The 22143-nt window shown below is 36.7% G+C and overlaps 2 protein-coding genes across 2 annotated transcripts in view; one reads left to right on the forward strand and one right to left on the reverse strand.

Annotated features, from left to right (window-relative positions):
* Nucleotides 1-1116: 1116 nt before the first annotated feature.
* On the reverse strand, nucleotides 1117-16355 carry Papst2 (adenosine 3'-phospho 5'-phosphosulfate transporter 2). Its single transcript, XM_083143695.1, has 7 exons — nucleotides 16261-16355; nucleotides 10746-10933; nucleotides 8742-8860; nucleotides 7687-7949; nucleotides 5656-5846; nucleotides 4708-4889; nucleotides 1117-2486 (listed from the first exon to the last, which is right to left on the reverse strand). Exons 2-7 carry the CDS (start codon nucleotides 10899-10901, stop codon nucleotides 2309-2311), a joined length of 1089 nt encoding a protein of 362 aa, XP_082999821.1. The 5' UTR covers nucleotides 10902-10933; nucleotides 16261-16355; the 3' UTR covers nucleotides 1117-2308.
* A 293-nt stretch (nucleotides 16356-16648) lies between these two features.
* Hpr1 (THO complex 1-like protein Hpr1) overlaps nucleotides 16649-22143 on the forward strand; it is a 53206-nt gene continuing 47711 nt past the window's right edge. Inside the window, exon 1 of the mRNA XM_083144098.1 lies at nucleotides 16649-16809. Coding sequence (XP_083000224.1) covers nucleotides 16762-16809 — 48 coding nt within the window. The 5' untranslated portion in view covers nucleotides 16649-16761. The remainder of the gene's footprint in view (nucleotides 16810-22143) is intronic.

The following is a 22143-nucleotide window of genomic DNA, read 5'->3' on the forward strand; positions in this document are numbered from 1 at the left end:
TATTTCTGTGTAAAGAAGTTCATTTTTGCTTCTTCAATATTAACAGCAGAATTAATAAATTTTCCGGGAATTGCGTAACTCTCAGGATAATCCAGACTCAGAAGGTGTCGCGTCTGTGAATACCTGAATTTCGTGTTTGAGTTAATTTCGCTTTTTGCAGTTAATTTCGCATTATTTCGTGACAAAACATAGTCACAAAATGCATCTCACACCATTCAAAAACATAGAAAATTAACACTACAATGGTTTTTTTTGTCAAAAACTAAATATGCATGCCCCTAATTATTGGTTAGATGTGATTAGGAGGAAGATATGGGTTGTAATGTGAACATAAGCATAAGGTGCATGCATATCTTGAATATATCACTTAAAACATAAAAATGCTTATTGGAAGTCAGGTTATGTTGAGTTAACATTGTTACACTACTTTTGGGTGATTTACTTTCCAATCAACTGCAATCTGTGACAAATTCACAAACATTTGCAGGGTAAATCATTAGGATTGGTATCAGAAATCATGCCAACTTTTATAACTATAAATAAAATAATTTATTAATACAAAATTTTATGATCACAACATATTCATTTGTAGACAAAAGCCAAGTTCAACAAAAAAATATTAATTATGCTGTAAGAATATGTAATTTTACTCCTGTAAAAAAATATATATATATATTGCTGCATATGAGTACTTCATGCAATACTCTCACCAAAAAAGCCATAGAAAAACATCCAATGTATATTTCAGCATCTGTTGGGAAATGTTTGCTTGCAGAAATCTCTATCTACACTTCTATTTATGGGGAAAAAAATGTGGGTGTTGTATTGATAAAGGAAAAATTCCCTATGTATATAGCACCGTGCCATGATGGCACATTTAGGGGAAGTGGGGGTAGGACCCCAACACATTCTCGATCTCTACCATTTTGGAGTTGACATGATCAGCATCATGCTTCAGCCACCTTTACTCCCGGTACCCATTGGTTTGAGGCTGGGTGAGAACCAGAGCTGCTTGATGTGTGGACAAGGCCAGAAAAATTCTGACCTAAGATCGCCCTGGAATCAAACCTGGGTCTCCTGCTTGCCAGTCAATGCTCTAGCGACTAAGACCAATGTTGTATTGAATAATATTAATAGTAGTGAAAACTAAGACAGATGGTATCCCCCTAAAACTTAACTCGCATTGTTGCACAAACACAAAATTTCTACCAACTTTTAGTTCTTGCTTTTCTTCATGAAATGGCACATTTTATTCTAGTCTAGCTTGTACTTTTGAAAGAAGAAAAAAATATGTAAATAAGTGGGGGGAAGCTTCCCATATCAAATATAAAGAAACTAATATATTATGATAAAACATTTTAATATGGCAGCAATTCATAAAATAAAGCCTCAAAGTGTACATAAAAATATAAAGCATACAGTTGAATGGTTCATGTTTCTGAAACAAATCTTTTTCAGAGTACCAACATTATTTCTTTTTATGCTTATACATCACACAATAATCTCCTCCCTAGCAAAATTAAAAAATATTGTACAAAATAGAAATACAGGAACGATATTTACACTTAAGATTTCTGCAGTGACATTTAACATAAGTTTCTGCATAAAAACGTTTTATATATTTTATTCACAATTCTTGTGATGCTTACTTAGACTGATTAACAATGCACAGATTTAGATGCAACCAAAATAAAATAAATAGCAACGTGTTACAGCTTGGCTGGACATTGGCTCAAGTCTGAAATACACCTTGCAAATATTTACGATTTTTAAAATGGACTATGTTTGAAATGTCAAAACATTAATGTAATTTCCACCTTCAGTAACGTGAATATTTTTTTCTGAATCTCGCTTCCAGTTTTTAACTAAATATAATATACATTAAGAACAATGCTATTTCGTTGACCGCAACAAGCATTAATATTGCAATACTGGCTTATTTTGGTATTAGTTATAAATTACCAGAAGGCAAACACTTGTAAACAATTTAATAAAGATTAGATTAGGTTCTTTCTGCAGAAAAGAATGAACATAATTTAATCTTTATTTTATTGTTTATAAGCTCACACTACAAATGGCAAGAAAATTTTGAATAAATACAATAAAAGCATCTTAAAATTTCGCATTTAAATAAAAACTACAAGCAAAACAATATCACAGAATATCTTTACACACACACACACAATATCTGCATATGCACACTACAATAAAATCCACATATAATACAAATCGTAATAAACCCATCACAAGTCACAAACATATTGCACTCCAAATTTCATTCACCCAGGTTATTTTTGGCAGATTCTGACTAAACGTCAGCAAGGATTCTCTTCTCTTTGTACTTGACCAACCGAAGCTTTGAAAAAATCTTTTTCGCTGCTGCTTCTAAGTGTTTTGTGCAAACGCTAAGGTTCATTTTACCCTTATTCTTGCTGAGAACGTTCAAATAAATTCCAATAAAAACCAGCATTGCTGACCAGACATACCTGAAACGACAGCATGATGTATCATTACATTTGTAGAAAATTCTAGTCTATAATAAATACACAGAATGCAAATTACTTTTCCTTTCGACTTATAATAAACCATTGTGCAACATCCTTGAGGGCCAGGTGCGGATCCACGGGGAGGGCGATGGGGACAATCGCCCCCTATCAACTGCTTGTTTTTAGATATATCATGCCACATATGTAGACAGATTTTTGGTAAATAAAAATAAAATTTCGCTGTTATAGCGGTGAAAAGGCGATATATAAAATGACACTTTGGTTTTAAAATTGTGAATATAATCCTAATTTGATTTAAAAACTGCACTTATTACACAAAATAAACATATCCCTTCTAATAGCACATTTATGTAGTTACCAGAGTGTTAAGTTTATTCCTGAAATAAAGGGGTTCATTTTTGATTCTCAAATATTTACAGCATGGTTAATCAATTTTCCGTGAATAACTCAGGATATTTCGGACTTCAGAAAGTGTCGCGTCTCTAAACAAACTCTAAATTTCGTGTTTACGAGTCTATTTTGCATTATTTCATGACAAAACAGGGTAGGAAAATGCACCTCACACATTTCGTGTTTTCGTCAAAAACAAAATATGCATGCCTCTACAAATATGTTCTGTTTGATCACCAAATTTAACAGGTTAGAGCAGCGATTCCCAAAGTGGGCACCCTGAAATGTTCCAATATTTTAACTGAAATTACACTTACTTGTTAAGTCTACACATGGTTTTAGAATCGGACCATCGTATCAATCCCAATACTATTTACCTGTAAAATGTTTCTGAATTTTAAATGTGTGTTTATTTTTTAACTTAATGCAAGCAACCTAAACACACTAACAGAGTATTGCAAGTGTTAGAGATAGGTCTACATTCTGACTTGCGCACCTCGGAAAAATATTGAAACACTACGGGTGGTGTGAAACTAAAATGTTCGGGAACTGTTGGGCTAGAGAATATTGTTTAAAGTTTTATTTAAGCCAACTTTATGCTCATGATAGGCTAAAGGAACTGGATCCAAAGGTTAAATTTGGATCCGAACCACTGTGCAATATATCTACAAGGAGATCGAACCGGAGATCCCATGGGACAATAGGTTTTTGTTTTTTTTTGTTTGTTCACTTTACTTCTCATATCTGATCATTTAGTTTACCGTGCCAATGGGAGGTATTATGAAAAATGACACACAGCAATAACCATATATTCCAGTCCTGGCCCCTATTTCTGCAAAATAATGCCCTGATCTCTAAAACATGGAAATCAGCTTGGTTCCTGTTTAAGAGTACTTTGTATTGATATAAAGTAGTGCAAGTAGCTTTGAATTTATTCTCGGTAAGGTAAGGTGCCAGAGTTAAATTCACATCTCCCAACTTTAACTTTCGGATCCGCCATGGCCTACCTACCAACTGCCGGCCTCACTCTCATATGCCTCAGCAGAGTTCAGAGATCATCCAACCCGTGATATGTGGTCAGCACGACAAACCCACAGTCGTTGTAGGTTTCCATGACCTGGTTTCACTACCCATTTGTAACTCCCCAATTACATCACGTTGGTGGGTGGCCACCAGTCCCATACAAATGCTCTCCCCCAGGAGACTCGAACCGGCGCACATCTTGTCCGAGCCCAAAGTAATCTTACGATCGATTGGTTTATTTTACCTCGCTTTTCTGACACTTTTGGCTAATTGCGAAGATGGAGATGAGTGACAATATGATGAATGGACACTCGCGAACACCCTTGCCTAGGCCGGGATTCGAACCGGGACCCCTGGCGTTGTAGTGCAATGTGATAACCACGGAGGCCGGCTTCTTGTGGTATGTTGCAATGCGCATGGGGTAACTTACCCTACATGTGAAATAATACTTTAATTTTCATGACTATCTCCATTCATAATTGGGGACATAGTTGTCTGTACAGTGAACGGCAAAGATAATGGTAGACAAATTGTCTACTACTTTTTTTTTTGTACATCCTGTGTTACTTTAAGGAATAAAACTATGTTGGTTCGAAGCAGACATTGTTCTCTGCTTATTGACGCCTTTATTTCAATTCATTGTCATCACATTGTGTAATACAGACCGAATGAAAATGGTGGTGGACAATTCGCCTGCTGTTTCTTTCGCCATTGGGTGCACAACATGTAATATGCTATTTATTGACAAGCTGACAGACCAAAACAATGGCAATGAATGTGTACTTACTGGAATGTAAAGGGCTTAGAGAAAAGCAAGAATGAAATAACAATGGAAACAGCCTTTCTGCAGGTGGTGACCGTTACAGCAGCCAGCGCTCCGGTGGTCTTCAACAAGGTAAGTACAATTTGGATCCCCAAGTATCCGGACAGCGAGAAAACAACGGCATATCCATAGGTTTCCTTGGGGTGCTGGCCATGAAAAGATAAATATATATATACTTGTTAACATAAAAATATCAATACAGTATGAATAATGACACTATTGCAAATTCTTTTATATGAATTCCAAGTTTCATTTTCCAATAATTGTACCATGTTTGGGCATTCCCAGGCATACAATTTCCTGGCAATCAAGAGGCACACTGCGCGGAGCTTTAGATCCAGTTCCAATTAGCATAACTGAACATATGATGGGCTTAAAACAAACATTTGGCAATGTCTTATGCTGTTTTATGATCCATTCAAACTCTGATGCTTCTAACATTCTATACATTAAAGGTAAACAAACATTTCATAAAATTGATGGCTCGTTAGATCAGCCAGTGACATCGACAAACATAAGGGAGGTGGTAATACAAGGTATCAGGTTTATGTAAAGCATAAACTACAAGATTTACTAAGATGAAATTTAGTATGATTATAGATCTATGAAAATCTAGCCAAACGAGAGAGAAATTAATCTCAACTAGTTCTATAATAAAAAAGAAATTTTTTTTTTTTTTTTTTTGCACCTTATAATTCCTGCCAAATTATTGCATTTGGTCTAAATATTTCTAACAGACTTGTGGAACCATAAAAACGTTACAAAAAACTGCTTGGATATCTCTTTTCCCTCAGGATATCAACAAACCTTCTCAATGTTTAATAAACTTGCTGAAGGAGGTCCATGGCTCTGTGCAATCATGACTATATGTCTACTTAAAAATTATCCAAAATTAACTATGAAAATACTCACCTTAGCACAAAATGTTATCCCTTTTTGCAAATCGCCAGAGATTAACATAATGAAAAACAAATATACAAATCCTATGGAAAATGAATATAGTACAACTTCCGTATTGCTGGCATCATGTGCCTTCATTGCTTTTTCTTGTACGTTTCCAATCACAGCATCACACAGAAGGGCACAGGATATAAAAATAACTCCTGAAAAGTAGATACAATAATTAGTGTAAGGAAACTGTAAATTGAAGATAAATTTGCTAATAAATGTTAATTTATGCCTGGCCTCAAAACCTGACAGCTTCTGGTTGTAGGATAGAGTTGAATGTCCTGGATATTGATAGTGACCTACTTTCAACATTGAATTTACGTGACATTTAGTAGTGACAAATTTTGCTTATTTTTAGTGGTGCAGCATCACTCCAACAAATGTTTATGCAATGGATATTAAACAAAAGAATTACCACATTTGCCAGCGTATAAGATGCACTTGATTCCTTTAAAAATAGGCTTGAAAAACAGGAATATCTTACATGCCGATACTCAGGTTTTAATTACGTTCTTTTCTGAAAATTTCCATTTTGAGTTATACTATTTCTTTCTTGATTCCAGGTTTGTGACGAAGAAGATGAAAATATATATATTAAATAGTTAGATTAAGTAAGTTACTTGTTGATAGTACATGTACACATTACTTTATATTACAAATACTGTAAATTTATTATAAATTGTGATCCTCAAAAAATGTGTTCAAAAACTCATACAGCAGTCCTTCTTATATGCCAGAAAATATGGTATATTGCATTTTATATAAAATAAATAGGGTCCGAGACTTTTATGTCCTAAAAAACTGTAAAAGATGTATGTAATTATGTCATATAAATTGGAAAATATGTCAGAAAAATGCAGAAATATTCCCAGTAAAGTCAAAAATATGCACAACAGTACTCTCGAATTTCTCCCATACCCGATAAGAGTAGAGTAGAGTAGAGTAGGGACTGTAATGTACCTAACGTTATTTTTACTTTCAACTGATTTTTGTGAAAAGCGAAAAAGGCAGACAAATGAGAACGAAACTTCTTTACTTCTCGTGGAACAATGAGAGAGAACATTTTGCCTCAATAATGCTTGCATGGCTATCAGTTGTCGGTAGGATAAAAAAGTGGGGTATTATATTGTTCTGTACTAAGAAAAGACGGCACACCTTTCTTCCTCCGTAATTTCCATATCCTGCCATCGACAATATGAACTATCCATTGTGCTAAAGCTACGAAGAAGAAAAATATGAAGTAACCGATTATGTGCGAGAGAATTACGAAATTATACAGAAATGTCTTATTACAACAAAATTGAAGAAATATGTTGTAAAAATGCCAAATTGGTGAAATATGTCAAAATATGCTTTGTCAAGTTGGTCTATTTTGGCTGATTTTCATCAGATATGTAAAGATCTCACCCCAATAATAGATCTGAAGCCAATTGAAAAATATGTTATAACAAAGTCCCGGGCCATAAATATAAATATCAAAATAGAGAATAAAAATTTACAAATTCGCATGTTTCTTCGTCCTAACCCATATGTATTTGTCCACTGCTGCTGCAAAACTAAGCATCAATCAACTACTGCAAGATATGATGTCACTTCCACCCATCAAAGGTTAAACGTTCAAGCTCTTGCAAACAACTTGAAGTTATGTATGGCTCTCCAAACTCAGGATGAGTTGAAATTTCGCGATTGTTACTATTAATGAAAAATACGTGAGATATGTAAGTCAATATGGGAGCCGGGAGGATCCAAAAAATTAGCTCTAATACGGGAGATCACGGGAAATTTGGGACAGTTGCTCACCCTGTAAACCGATCCAGTCCGACAAACTTTTAGAGATATTAGTTACAATCTTGGATGATGTCAGAGTGGAACAGCTATGTTGGACCAGGTCTGACACAAGAGCAGAAAGAATTAAAATATGCTAGTTGCTAAACCACAATCATTAAACAAGAAAAACACAATGCAAAATTATAACTATAAAACAAAGTGCATTACCTTGCGTACTATAATTGGGAGACACAGTACTGTCCGCCAAGGTGAAAAATATCAGTCCCAAACACATCAGTACGGCTGCAACAAAATCCAATGCTCCATATTTTTTACCCTGGATAAGAATGCTGCCAATCATCACGGGGATGAGCTTGCAGCACTTGAAAATCACCTGAGTTGCGTAGTTTAAATATCCCACGGAGGAGTTAGAAAAGCCCATTGTTCCGAGGGTAAGAAGAGCAATTAGAAGATACAATTTAATTGGAATTCTGTGGAAACAAAAAATGAATGAGGAATTATAAATATTAAAATGGTATAAAATATATTTATTTATATTTATATAAAATAAATTTTTTAAAACATAAAAAAGAGCCACTTTTGTTTTTCTTGAAAACTGGCACAATGATGCGTAACACTTAATTTCTATGTAAAAAAAAGTACATGTACTGTATTACAGTGTCTATTACTGCCTGTGAAAGTAATTTACAGGCATCTGATATTTTTTACCAGCTGTACACAACTGTATGTTGTACCAGCATTATTTTTCATAGTGGGAATAAAAACTATTAATTGTTTGTGCTAATGAAAGAAATATGTAAGAATGTACAATCATGTATGAATATTACTTACGTGAAATTTAGAAAATTTCTCACTTCTGCATTGCACAATTAAAGGGTTAAATCCTATTCATTTCGAAGATCCACTGTCTTCATTCACAAAAGGGTATGGCGTTTGTAAGTAATTTTAAACCGGGTTTACCGCAACCATCATGAAATGTATGAATATATTGCAGTAATTTTAAATAGCTCTTATGATTGGTTAACTTTGCATCAATATTGTTCATATGACCATAGCAAACTGACATGAAAGATACTGCAACCCTTTTTGCCCAGAAAAAAAAACACTACACAGAGAAAGAGAGATTAAGTAAGTAAATTAAATTTTCTGATTTATTGTTAGTTTCTAATTAAGTTCTTACTTTTCAAGTCTTCATGGAAATGTGGAACAAATAATATTCTTTCACCTGGATTATTAATTTAAAAACTAAAATTAACACTTACTGCCTGTGTAGTTGTTTTAATCTCATCTCGATCACTCCGAAGCAACTGTAACATGCAAATTGCACCAACGTCAAATACCAGCCATATGGTTTGAAACCCTCCAGTGTAAATATAAGTTCCTGCAAAATACAGAATACATATATAGAAACTTCTGATAATAATGACCTCAACATGATAAAACCTTAATAGTTTGACAATTTTGTGCTGCAAAGCCTGGGGATCTAAATTTGCAAAGCGGTGTTTGTCTCGATATCCTGATATCATGGAGGTACCAGTAATGCCTTGTAATCAAGGGGTCTCAGGTTCAATATCTGATCGAAGCACATCGATGCCAGGGGTCCATGAGTATGAATTCAGACACGGGTGTCCCTACATCAATTTCATGTCATCACTCATCCTCATTTTGACAATAGCCGAAAGTGGCAGAAAAGTGAAGGAAAATAAACGAATAAAATAAATCAATTTAGTGAGAACACTACATAGACATATTATTTTCTTGTAGTTTACGGTTATTACAAGCATAAGAAATCAGTTTTTCATTGTGACGTTTCAGGAGAACACACGCTCCCTTCATCAGACATTTATTTATATTTTGACTAAAGATACAGTTATAACAATGGTTAGCAATTTTTTAAACAAAAATAATCCCTTATATAATGATTGATTGGTTTAGTTTATTTTACTTCACGTCTTGTGCCTCTTGACTAATTTGCAAAGATGGGGATGAGTGATGAAATGATGAAATGGATGAATGGACATTCACAAACAACCAAGCCCGAGTGGGATTCGAACCCAGGACCCTTGGCGTCGTAGCGCAATGTGCTAACCACTCGGCCACAGGATCCGGCCCTTATATAATCGATGTTGTCAATGTTACATTGTTGTAATATAGCAACCTAACAGTGAAAAGAAGCAGTCTGTTTTATTTTTATTTCAGATAAAAAATTTTGATCACATTATTTCTTATTTAAAATTATGAATCCCAAACATCATCAGGTAATTCAAAGCCATCATTGTTTTCACAAAGTTTCTTGATGTTTTCTGTTATGCTTGTAATAACCGTAAACTACAAGAAAATAATTCTACAATGCAAGCAATGCGTACATACAAGAAAAACTACTACATAGGCAACCAGAGCTACTTGAAAGAATTAGCAGACTTCAGCCTAGAATGTCAAGACTAGTGCGAATCCGCTGTTTGTGAATTCTTAAATCTTGCACTGCATTTAAACAGTAAATGTATAATAATCTGCCCATAATTATCTTTATCGATGACTATACAATTAATTTGGTAAAACTGCGGTATATCAGACACACATTAAAATTGGATATTTTGTGTTTCGCATGGTTCGTACTTACCTATTGTGTATTGCGGAACATAGTTCAAAGTGCCATTATGATTTTTACACAAAAACAAACAATTTTTCACATTTACAGTGATTTTTTTCATTCCTTCTTAGCTTCCGTGACACACAATATGGCAGGCACATTTTGACTCACGTTGTGGGAATGCAGTGTTTCCAACCTACTTCACTGAAAAATTCCTACTATGGTGTTTGTCATGTGTGCAAATTGTACGTTATGCACTGTAGCTGATGGATAGCCCCACGAAACATTCACGATAGCCCCACGAACCATTTCCGATAAGGTTAGGTTAGGCAAGCATAGTGAAAAAAAGGGGGGGTTGGGAACCCTAACAGGGGATTACGTCATCAAACGTATGCAGCATGCAGTTCACGAAGGCGAAGCAAATGAAAGCAATGGCAATTGTGCGTCGGTGAGATATTTCTCTTGAAAAATACATGATTTCCCAGTCAAATATATACCACGATGACAGAAAACACCTCGACGAACGTTGTAAACCTTGTAGAAACTCATTTCCGTAAGTAGTTTCTTCTGTAAAATTAAAGAAATGTGTCTCCGATATACCGAACTTTTACCATTAATTTAATTATGTGGTCAGTTATAGCATGCTTAGATAAAAGAGTTTTTTGCTTTCACTTACCTGTAAATAACCATAAATCAAAAAGAAAAAGAAAACAGCACATGAACATAAAATGAACTGTGTTGTTTGACTCAGGTGAGTCAGGTCGAAACATAAAATTTTTACTTCTTGCTTGTTCTTTGTATGGGTATCCTCAATTTCCACTTTTGCATCCATCTTCTCCGCTACCTCCCTTGGAATGGAAGATCCTTTGAAAATAAATAATACAATTGATTTTATTAAATATAATTGTATTATTCATTCATACTGGCACACAGGTTAATGCAATTGTAATATAATTAAGCCTTGTTTCCATATTTAAAAACACTAAGTTGCTGAACAAGGCAATTTATTATTAAGATAAAAACACTTAACAGGTAACGTTTGGACCCTGTATCAGGGTCTTCCTCAGACGAAGAACTAAACTAAAATGATGAAATATACTACACACAGAAAGATTACATACACACAGCAGGGTCACTAGCTACACAACAACAAATCAAGTTGACAGTCCTTATCTAGGAAGATTTCTCCATAGGAATGAAATGTATCACCTCCTGACAGTTGTTGACTAATTGGTCTACTAAACTGACAGGTCAAGATTAGCAAGAGTCTAGAACCACCTGCTTACCACTCCCCCACCCCTCCTGCCTTTTTGGTTATGGATGAATACCTCCTCCTCTGGTCTTCTTTTCTCTTCTTTCTTCCTTGTTCATACTTCTTTTTTCTTCATTCCTTTTCTTCATCCTTTCAACTTTCTCTAACACACTCTTCCATTCCTTGTTTATCTTGAGTCCTCCATTCCAATTCATGATGTCTTCTCCTTTCTTTTCTATTTCATTGGCCTCCTTCCATTTTCTCACTAGTTCTCTCTTCTCTTTTCCTATTTGCCTAGGCGAATCCCATTCAACTTCATGTCCTGTTTCTCTAGTGTGTTTGAATATGGCATTCCTGTCTCTCTTCAATCTCACATCATCCATATGTTGCTTTAACCTGTCTTTAAGTCTCTTCTTTGTTTCCCCTGTACATACACTTTCACATCTTCTGCACTTCACCTTGGAGATAACCCCTTCCTCTTCTTCTTTCTTCTTGCTGGCTATACTTAAAATAGTGCATCCTCCCTTCCTGTAAGTTCTTATACCCACTTTCCTCAGCACTTTGCATATCTTCTCTGTGGCATCACCCATACTTCTTATACCAAACCATCTCTCTTTTTCTTTTTCTTCCTTCTCTTCCAGTCCTCTCTCTTTTATCTCTTTCCTTCTTCTGTTGATGTTGTGTCTGTCTTTCTTTTCATAGCCATTCTCTTCTAGTTGTTCCCACAGGCTATTAATCTTGGTTTCTTCTTCCCCTTTCTCTGTGCATATCTTCTTTATTCGGTCTTCCATGTTCCTTATAAAATTACGTTTAGTTCCATCACCCACATCACTTCTTTTGTGGCAGAACACTCCTGCCGAACACTTCTTTTCATACCATGTAGCCACAATCCCCATTCCTCTCTTCTTTTTCATCTCAATATCCAAGAAATTTAATGTTCCTTCCTGTTCCGTTTCGAGCTCAAGGAATATCCCTGCTTTCTCATCTTCTACATCTTTAACAAACTTACTTACCTGCCTTTTTGTTCCCTTCCATATCCCAAAACAATCATCCACATATCTACAAAACAGACTTAACTTATCTCCTCCTTTCACTATCACTTCCTTCTCCCATTCATTCATAACTAAGGTGGTGGTGGTGGACCTTATAAAAGGTCTGAAGGAGTCTTGGGATAAAATCACAATGTTTAGCCTAGACGTGAGAAGCATGTTCCCGAGCATCAAAAGGGGACATGTAGTGGATATAGTGAGGAAGAAAGTGGGGAAAAGCATTATAGGAGAATGGGATAGTGAGAGAGTGGTACAAGCGCTTGAAACCATTTGGGAAAATGGCTACAGCAGAGTGGGGAGTAAAATCATCAAGATTAGTGAAGGTCTGAATATAGGCTCTTGTTTGAGCCCTGTGCTGGTGGAATTGGTTATGAATGAATGGGAGAAGGAAGTGATAGTGAAAGGAGGAGATAAGTTAAGTCTGTTTTGTAGATATGTGGATGATTGTTTTGGGATATGGAAGGGAACAAAAAGGCAGGTAAGTAAGTTTGTTAAAGATGTAGATGATGAGAAAGCAGGGATATTCCTTGAGCTCGAAACGGAACAGGAAGGAACATTAAATTTCTTGGATATTGAGATGAAAAAGAAGAGAGGAATGGGGATTGTGGCTACATGGTATCAAAAGAAGTGTTCTGCCACAAAAGAAGTGATGTGGGTGATGGAACTAAACGTAATTTTATAAGGAACATGGAAGACCGAATAAAGAAGATATGCACAGAGAAAGGGGAAGAAGAAACCAAGATTAATAGCCTGTGGGAACAACTAGAAGAGAATGGCTATGAAAAGAAAGACAGACACAACATCAACAGAAGAAGGAAAGAGATAAAAGAGAGAGGACTGGAAGAGAAGGAAGAAAAAGAAAAAGAGAGATGGTTTGGTATAAGAAGTATGGGTGATGCCACAGAGAAGATATGCAAAGTGCTGAGGAAAGTGGGTATAAGAACTTACAGGAAGGGAGGATGCACTATTTTAAGTATAGCCAGCAAGAAGAAAGAAGAAGAGGAAGGGGTTATCTCCAAGGTGAAGTGCAGAAGATGTGAAAGTGTATGTACAGGGGAAACAAAGAAGAGACTTAAAGACAGGTTAAAGCAACATATGGATGATGTGAGATTGAAGAGAGACAGGAATGCCATATTCAAACACACTAGAGAAACAGGACATGAAGTTGAATGGGATTCGCCTAGGCAAATAGGAAAAGAGAAGAGAGAACTAGTGAGAAAATGGAAGGAGGCCAATGAAATAGAAAAGAAAGGAGAAGACATCATGAATTGGAATGGAGGACTCAAGATAAACAAGGAATGGAAGAGTGTGTTAGAGAAAGTTGAAAGGATGAAGAAAAGGAATGAAGAAAAAAGAAGTATGAACAAGGAAGAAAGAAGAGAAAAGAAGAAGACCAGAGGAGGAGGTATTCATCCATAACCAAAAAGGCAGGAGGGGTGGGGGAGTGGTAAGCAGGTGGTTCTAGACTCTTGCTAATCTTGACCTGTCAGTTTAGTAGACCAATTAGTCAACAACTGTCAGGAGGTGATACATTTCATTCCTATGGAGAAATCTTCCTAGATAAGGACTGTCAACTTGATTTGTTGTTGTGTAGCTAGTGACCCTGCTGTGTGTATGTAATCTTTCTGTGTGTAGTATATTTCATCATTTTAGTTTAGTTCTTCTTCTGAGGAAGACCCTGATACAGGGTTCAAACGTTACCTGTTAAGTGTTTTTATCTTAATAATAAATTGCCTTGGTGAGCAACTTAGTGTTTTTAGGTTGATGCAATAAAATTGGAATTTTATTGAAGGGAATAATTACACTAAACGCTGTTAATGGATGTGCAAGATAAATCATAAACAATAGCTGTAGCAATGTGTGATGGCATAATAAGAATGGTACCGAACTATGAATGTTCTGTTTTCCAAGAATCATTAAGTAAATAATATTTAAAGCGTGAGAGAAATTTGATTTAAAATGTTACCATATATCACTTAATACACATTTTCCGTACAAGGTAACTAACTCTCCAGCATCTATAAACCCGAAGGTATATTGCAGCAGCAACATAAATCTTTATTCTGTGCAAGATCAATCGAAAATTAACCATACTTACTATTTAGGCCGAAACATGATCATCAGTGGTCGCGATTAGGAGGCATAATTTTTATTAAAGGACCTCTTTGATGGCATAATGGGAATGTCATTGCCTTGGGTATAAATTTACAATACCGGAAGTATCTCCGCTTGCTTTGAAATACATATACTCACTAATCAAGAATCTGCAGTTAAAAATTGGCGGTCACTTCCAGAAATTGCAAAATTACAAAATTATGTGCACATATTAATGCTATGATTGTCGATACACTATTATGGTAGCCATGTTTGTGGATGTGAACAAGTGAAGTTCGCTATTTGTTACGCTGTCTACAGCGGTGCCACACTGTTACTTTGTTACTTGGAGACCATTGATTGTGGAAGAATGGAGGAGGAAAGGAATGAAAAGATCGTTAATGTGGTACAGTTATTTAAATGAAAATGGAGGGAGAAGAGATTGTGGAATGCGGCTTCGAATAGAGGTAAGTTTGGCAATGGTGCAGTTGCTACAGTGTTGTGCAATAATGACACACTTTGCATGTAGCGATGACGAACTTCGATAGCATCCCAACACCTCTCACTCGTTTATTTCGTCTTTCTTAACATTCGTACTTACCTATTCAACATTGCAAAAAGTTTTTCAAGGTGCTATTTTGCTTTTTTCACGAAAAAAGTTCAATTTTTGACATAGAGAGTAATTATTAAACCATTGATGTTAGCCCAAAATATCATCCACGGGTAGCCCCAAAAACCATTGACTTTAGCCACAAAAATTCATGATAGCCCCACGAACCATCACGGGGACGAGGTATGCCTACGAGGTTAGGTTTGGCCTGTTAGGTTAGGTTCCATTAACACTCATTTGATTCAATTTAGCATATACGGATAAGATCGGTTTTTCTCGATGAAAGAAAATACCAACAAGAACTTATAAATGCTACAGGAACTCATTTCGGTGAAGAAATCCGTTGGAACGCCATCGAAGTTTTACCTTGATTTGCATGTGAGAAAATGGCGTCTTACATAAGGTGGAAAAAATGTTTGCCCAACAAAACATTCACGGTAATGTTAGGTTAGGCAAGCATAATTAGTAAAAATTAGGGGTCATCATAAACATAGTTTTGAAATTCTAATGATTGCAAAAAATAGTTGTTTTCTTCATAAATCAAGGGTGTTTACTCCGTTTACGGACCCACTTATTTCGTCTTATTTTGCAATTTCTAGACGTGACCGCCAAATTTCAACCGCAGATTCGTGATTAGGAGGTCAGAATTAGCGAGTATACGAAATTTCAAACAAATTGGAGATACTTCCGGTATTGTAAATTCGGAGAAGAAGAAGTCTCGGGTTCGATACTTGGTGAGGCACATTGAGGTTCAGAACTCACTTGTTGGTCGAGTCCCGATTGGCCTATATGCACATAAAGTGCACTTTAAACAAGACTAAAGTCAACTTTAAATTGTGATTTCTAAACATTTACACTATGTATAGCAAGATGTCAGTAGAGGGGTGAAGGCGGGCCAAAGTTAAACGACTTTTTCGGCAAATAATTCTGAAACTAGTACCGTATGTTCAAATCTTGCTCAAGATAGGGAAAGATGGAAGGCCTGTGTTGCTGCAGCCATGAACCTTCGGGTTTAAGAAGGCTAGAGAGTTAGTTACTATTATGTAAAATTCAACTGAATACGAGTTCAGCATAGAAAATCACATTATTCCACGTCCATTAAAAGCAATCTTTTTCCTTTGTCAACTAATATCTGCAAACAATACATTAATATTTATTGTAAATGACTATTTCTTTTTCTCCATACCTGATCTGAGTAAGAAAACAGTTTATCATAAAGTTTTAATCATTAAATTCCCCAGCATTGTTTACCATCACCAGCCGGCTTGTCACGTCACGCAGTCAACCATGTGTGGTGATGATTTGTCTTTTATACTGTACTCTAGTTGAGAATGTGTCCCTGTAAGTTGAACATTTAGTCATTTAATTTTTTTATAATATAAGTTAAGATTTTGATGTGACATTCAAATGGAAGTAGTAGAAAATAATTTTAGTTAATTAACAGTACTACATCACATGTGAAAAAGATTTCATCTAAACGCTGTATATATTTTGCATTATCTTGTAAGCTGGGAGTGGGCACAGACTAGAAATGAAGGAGTTGGGATCGTGAATATGACATTGCGAGTTGGCAACACTGCATTGGATTTACACTGTGGACTTGCACTTGTTTTCAGAATTTGATACTTAAGTTGCTTATTAACATTTTTTCAAAAGGTGTAATTTGTGAGATTTTTAGCACGTAAAAATGACTTCACAAGTGTATTCTTTTGAATCAATGAGAGAAGAATACCTGGTGAGTAGGGGTAATATTCATTGATGTGTATATGAATGACATTTCCAAAACAAATGGCACTGTGGGGCAACGAGATAGATGGATCTCTGTATGGAAATATTTTACAGGCTAAAATTAGAAGGAGATATACAAGAACATCACTAAAAGTAGGGTTTTTATTGATTAAAATTTCAGTAACCACCAAACGTCTCTAATTTCCTTATTTTCGTATTTTTCACATTGATACTTACGTATTCTGCATTCCTAAGGGTTCTTCAAGTTCGCGTTTCGTTTTTTGCACGCAAATAATCTCAATTTTCGAAATATCGAGTATTTTTATTTTGTTCGCATTCGCTTGCGTTACACGCGACATGGCGGAGAAATCTTGAGCAGCGTAGTCCATGATCAGTGGTTATGCAGTGTTGCAACCGGAACGAGTTTACAATACCGGACCACTCTCCAATTTCTATGAAATTTCGCCTACTCACTAATTGTGAACTCCTAATCACGAATCTGCATGTAATAATTGGCGGTCAAGTATGGAAATCGAGAAAAAAATGAAATAAACTATGTTTTCTTAACGTAACGTAACCCTACCATAAGAACAATAGCTCCACGGAAGACGCCATTTTCCCAACATGAAGAAATCAACAGGCAAGATAAGGTATAGTTCTCTTAGCTAAAATATTAATTTTTCTTTGTATTTATGCTATTCTTTGTATTTATGCTAATGGAACCTAACCTATCAGACCTAACCTAACCTCGTAGGCATTCCTCGTCTGTCGTCAACAAGATTGTTGTGCGTAAAGGAAGACCATTAGGTAATTAATTGCGAAAGAAAGATGGTTCCGAATTGCTGTGTATGGACAATCACCGTGGTAAATTGCAAGGTTATTTTACAAGTTGTACACGTAAATGTACAGTTTTAACAAGTGACCGCCAAATATGAACTACAGATACATCATCAGGACATCGAAATTAGTAAGTAGGCGAAATTTTATAGAAATTGGAGAGTGGTCCGGTATTGTAAACTCATGCCTTGCTACCTTCTTCATAGAAAAATACCTACTTTCATGTTACTGATTTTGTATTTTTTTCCAGGTTCGAAAACCCCACGAAACATGCATGGATAGACCCACGAACCATTCATAAATAGCCCCACGAACCATGCATGGCAAGGTTAGGTTAGGCAAACATAGTTAAATTTGTTTTTCAAAATTAGAATTTTTGGTACTATTATCGTATGGGTGAAACACCTACGAATCATATATTTCGGACTTCTTTACATTGCTAACGCGTTGCGGAACATTTCTTAAGGCGAAATAATGCATTTCTAACTAAGATAATGTTTATTTTCTCTATTTACGAGTACTTACTGTTACTTGTTGTTTCGAATCTGTAACACATTATGGCCGTGATAGCATACTGGTTTAGGGAGCGTTCTGAGAGTGTTTTGTCGATTTATGCAGTGGTGCAACCTCGTTCACCGGAAAATATCTACTTTCGTGCCCCTATTTAAAATTATGCTAATACGTCGCATTTACGTGTAGAACTTGTAAAATAACCTTGCGATTTACCACGTTCATTGTCCATACACAGCAATTCGGAACCATCTTTCTTTTGCAATTCGTTAATGGTCTTCCTTTACGCACAACTCTCTTGCAACTTTGAATATTGACGTCAGACGAGGAATGCCTACGTTGTTAAGTTAAGCCTGTTAGGTTAGGTTCCATTAGCATACATACAAAGAAAAAATAATATTTTCGCTAAGAGAGGCGTTACCTTTGTATTGCCTAACATGAAAAAGGTCTCTCCTGTGATGTCAGAACACAATGTTGCTAGAGTGTTGTGCGATAAGTGACACCTATTCGGGTCGGAACCATCTTTCTTTCGAAATTGGTTAATGCTCTTCCTTTACGCACAACCATCTTGCAACCTTGAATATTGATGTCGGACGAGGAATGCCTACGTGGTTAGGTTAGGCCTGTTAAGTTAGGTTCCATTAGCATAAATACAAAGAAAAATTGTAAAAACAGCTCTCTCCTGTGACGTCGGAACACAATGTTGCTACAATGTTGTGCGATAAGTGACACCCATTCGGGAAAAATGGCTTCTTCCGAACTCGACAGGTGCTTCTAGTGAAAACACGGCGAGGCTGAAACACTGGCTACGGGGTTGCATTGTCTTAACACACGGAACATTGCACTCTCATGCAAAAAGCAAATGGCGTGAGCAGAAACAGCGTGTCGGACAGAGATTTTCGCAGAAAACAACACGCATTCACATTAAAATGGATCAAATCTACATTCAGGAACTTCCAAAACGCTCAAGAAAATGATTTCCGTAAGTACTTTCTCCTGTAAATTTGAAGGAATCCGTTTTCCCCATACGATAATGTTACCGAATTTTTTTTTTCAGGTTTGAAACCCCCACGAACCATGCACGGATAGCCCCACGAACCATTGATAAATAGCACCACAAACCATTCACGGATAGCCCCACGAACCATTCAAGGATCCACGAACCATTCACGGATAGCCCCACGAATCATTCATAAATAGCCCCACGAACCATTCACGGATAGCCCCATGAACCATTCATAAATAGCCCCACGAACCATGCACGGCAAGGTTAGGTTAGGCAAACAGTTAAATTTGTTTTTCAAAAGTAGAACTTTTTTTCGTGTTCGAAAACCCCACGAACCATGCACGGATAGCCCCATGAACCATTCACGGATAGCCCCACGAACCATTCATAAATAGCCCCACAAACCATTCACGGATAGCCCCACGAACCATTCAAGGATCCACGAACCATTCACGGATAGCCCCACGAATCATTCATAAATAGCCCCATGAACCATTCATAAATAGCCCCACGAACCATGCACGGCAAGGTTAGGTTAGGCAAACAGTTAAATTTGTTTTTCAAAAGTAGAACTTTTTTTCGTGTTCGAAAACCCCACGAACCATGCACGGATAGCCCCATGAACCATTCACGGATAGCCCCACGAACCATTCATAAATAGCCCCACAAACCATTCACGGATAGCCGCACGAACCATTCATATATAGCCCCACGAACCTTTCATAAATAGCCCCACAAACCATTGACGGATAGCTCCACGAACCATTCATAAGTAGCCTTAGAGATACTGGGCGAAAAGAGGGGGGGGGGGGTTATAACCCCCCATCAACCTCACATTGAGCACGCCACTGATCATGTTCATGTCATGTTGTCGCAAGTTCGTAATCAGGAATGATGAACAGTAACTCACGTTTATTTACGTTCTAGAACTGTTACACAGTTACAAAACTGCGTATTTGGAAACACTGACCGGTTGTTACATTCATGAAATGCTCGCAAATATTTGGTTCACGTGGTAGACGGACATCAAGGGAACAGCTTTCGTGCATCGGAGTGACATTAATGTCGAAAAATTACATGATTTACCGGCAAAAAAATTTCAACGAGGTGAAAACAAACTTCGAAGACCTTCCTAAAGTATAAATAAACCCATTTCGGTAAGTACTTTCTCCTGTAAAATTGAAGAAATATGTTTTGGGGATACGAAAATTTTACCTTTTATTGCATGCTAACAAATATCAAATTTCCCTTGGGTAAATGGCACCAGTTTCATAGATCGGAGACACATTAATATCGGATATTTTGTGTTTCGCATGGTTCGTACTTACCAATTGTGTATTCGGAACATAGTTCAAGGTGCCATTATGTTTCTTACACGAAAACAATAGCAATTTTTCACATTCTGAGTGCTTTTTTTTTATTCCTTTCTTCACTTCCGGAACACACAATATGGCGGGCACATCTTGACTCAAGTTGTGGGTATGCAGTGTTTCAACCTTCTTCACCGAAAAAAAATACCTACTATCGTGTTCGTCACCGGTGGAAATTATACATTATGCACAGGTAGCTGACGGATAGCCCCACGAACCATACACGGATAGCCCCACAAACCATTCACGGATAGCCCCACGAACCATTTCCAATAAGGTTAGGTTAGGTTTCATTACATTAGGCAAGCATAGAAAAAAATGGGGGTTTAAACACGGACAGGGACTTACGTCATCAAACGTACGCAGCATCCTGTTGTCGTAGGGCAAGCAAATGATTTCCCGGTCAAATATATTCCACGATGACAGAAAATACCTCGACGAACGTTGTAAACCTTGGAGAAATTAATTTCCGTAAGTAGTTTCGGTACTTGTCTAGTAAAGCCCGAACATCTGTCACTCGTTTATTTCCTTACTTTTAACATTGATACTTACCTATTCTGCATTGCGGAAGATTCTTTAAGGTGAGGTTATGCCTTTTTCCTTAAAATAGTGTCAACTTTTCATATTACAAGTCATTATTTGTCTTCCTTGTTATGCTTGGGTAACAGACAATGTGACATGCACTCGTCATGGATCATCGCACGTCGTGCGATTTGGAGTGGGTATGCAGTGTTTCAACGTTCTTAACCGAAAAATACCTACTTTCGTGTTTATTATGTCATCATAAACCATTGATGGATAGCCCCAAAAACCATTCACGATAGCCCCAAAAACCATCCACGATAGCCCCAAAAACCATCCACGATAGCCCCACGAACCATTGACGGATAGCCCCAAAAACTATTCACAATAGCCCCACGGACCATTTCCGGCAAGGTTAGGTTAGGTAAGCATAGTTAAAAAAAATTCTCTTAAAAAAAAGACACGTTTGGAAACACTGCCGAGACCGCGTGACTTTCAACGCTCGCGCCATCTGCACGTACATAATGGAAACAACGGCCTAATGTTACTGTAGATGCAAGTTCCTTACGTAACAACTGATTATTTATTGTTCTGCAGCATTCTATGGTGAAGTTTTTAGTTTCCGTGAAAGAAAATACCTTCAAGAACCTCGACAATGATACAGAAAGTGATTTCATTAAGGAGTTTCTCCTGTAAATTTGAAGAAATCCGTTCGGGCTATAATAGACAGTTACCATAGTTTCTTGTGTAAAATTGAAGAAATGTGTCTCCGATGTATGAAACTGTTACCATGTAAATTTCTCGTAAGGGATTTGCTAGTTCATGTAATTCGTACTTACGTATTCTGCATTGAGAAACATTCGCTTATTTCACGGAAATAAGCTCTATTTGCAACATATCAAGTAAGTTTTCTTCGTTTCTTTTTGCCCCTTGGTAACACACAAAATGGTGGTCACAGTTTCACTACTGTACTCGGCATGCAGGGTTTCCACCCCACTGCACCCAAAAATACCTACGTAGCCCCACACACCATTCTCGCATGCCCCACAAACAATTTGCGGAAACGTACCTTCTTCAGTTTTAAAAACACATGTTT

This window comes from Lepisma saccharinum, chromosome 22, assembly GCF_977018435.1.
Source record: "Lepisma saccharinum chromosome 22, izLepSacc3.1, whole genome shotgun sequence".
NCBI classification, from domain to species: Eukaryota; Metazoa; Arthropoda; class Insecta; order Zygentoma; family Lepismatidae; genus Lepisma; species Lepisma saccharinum.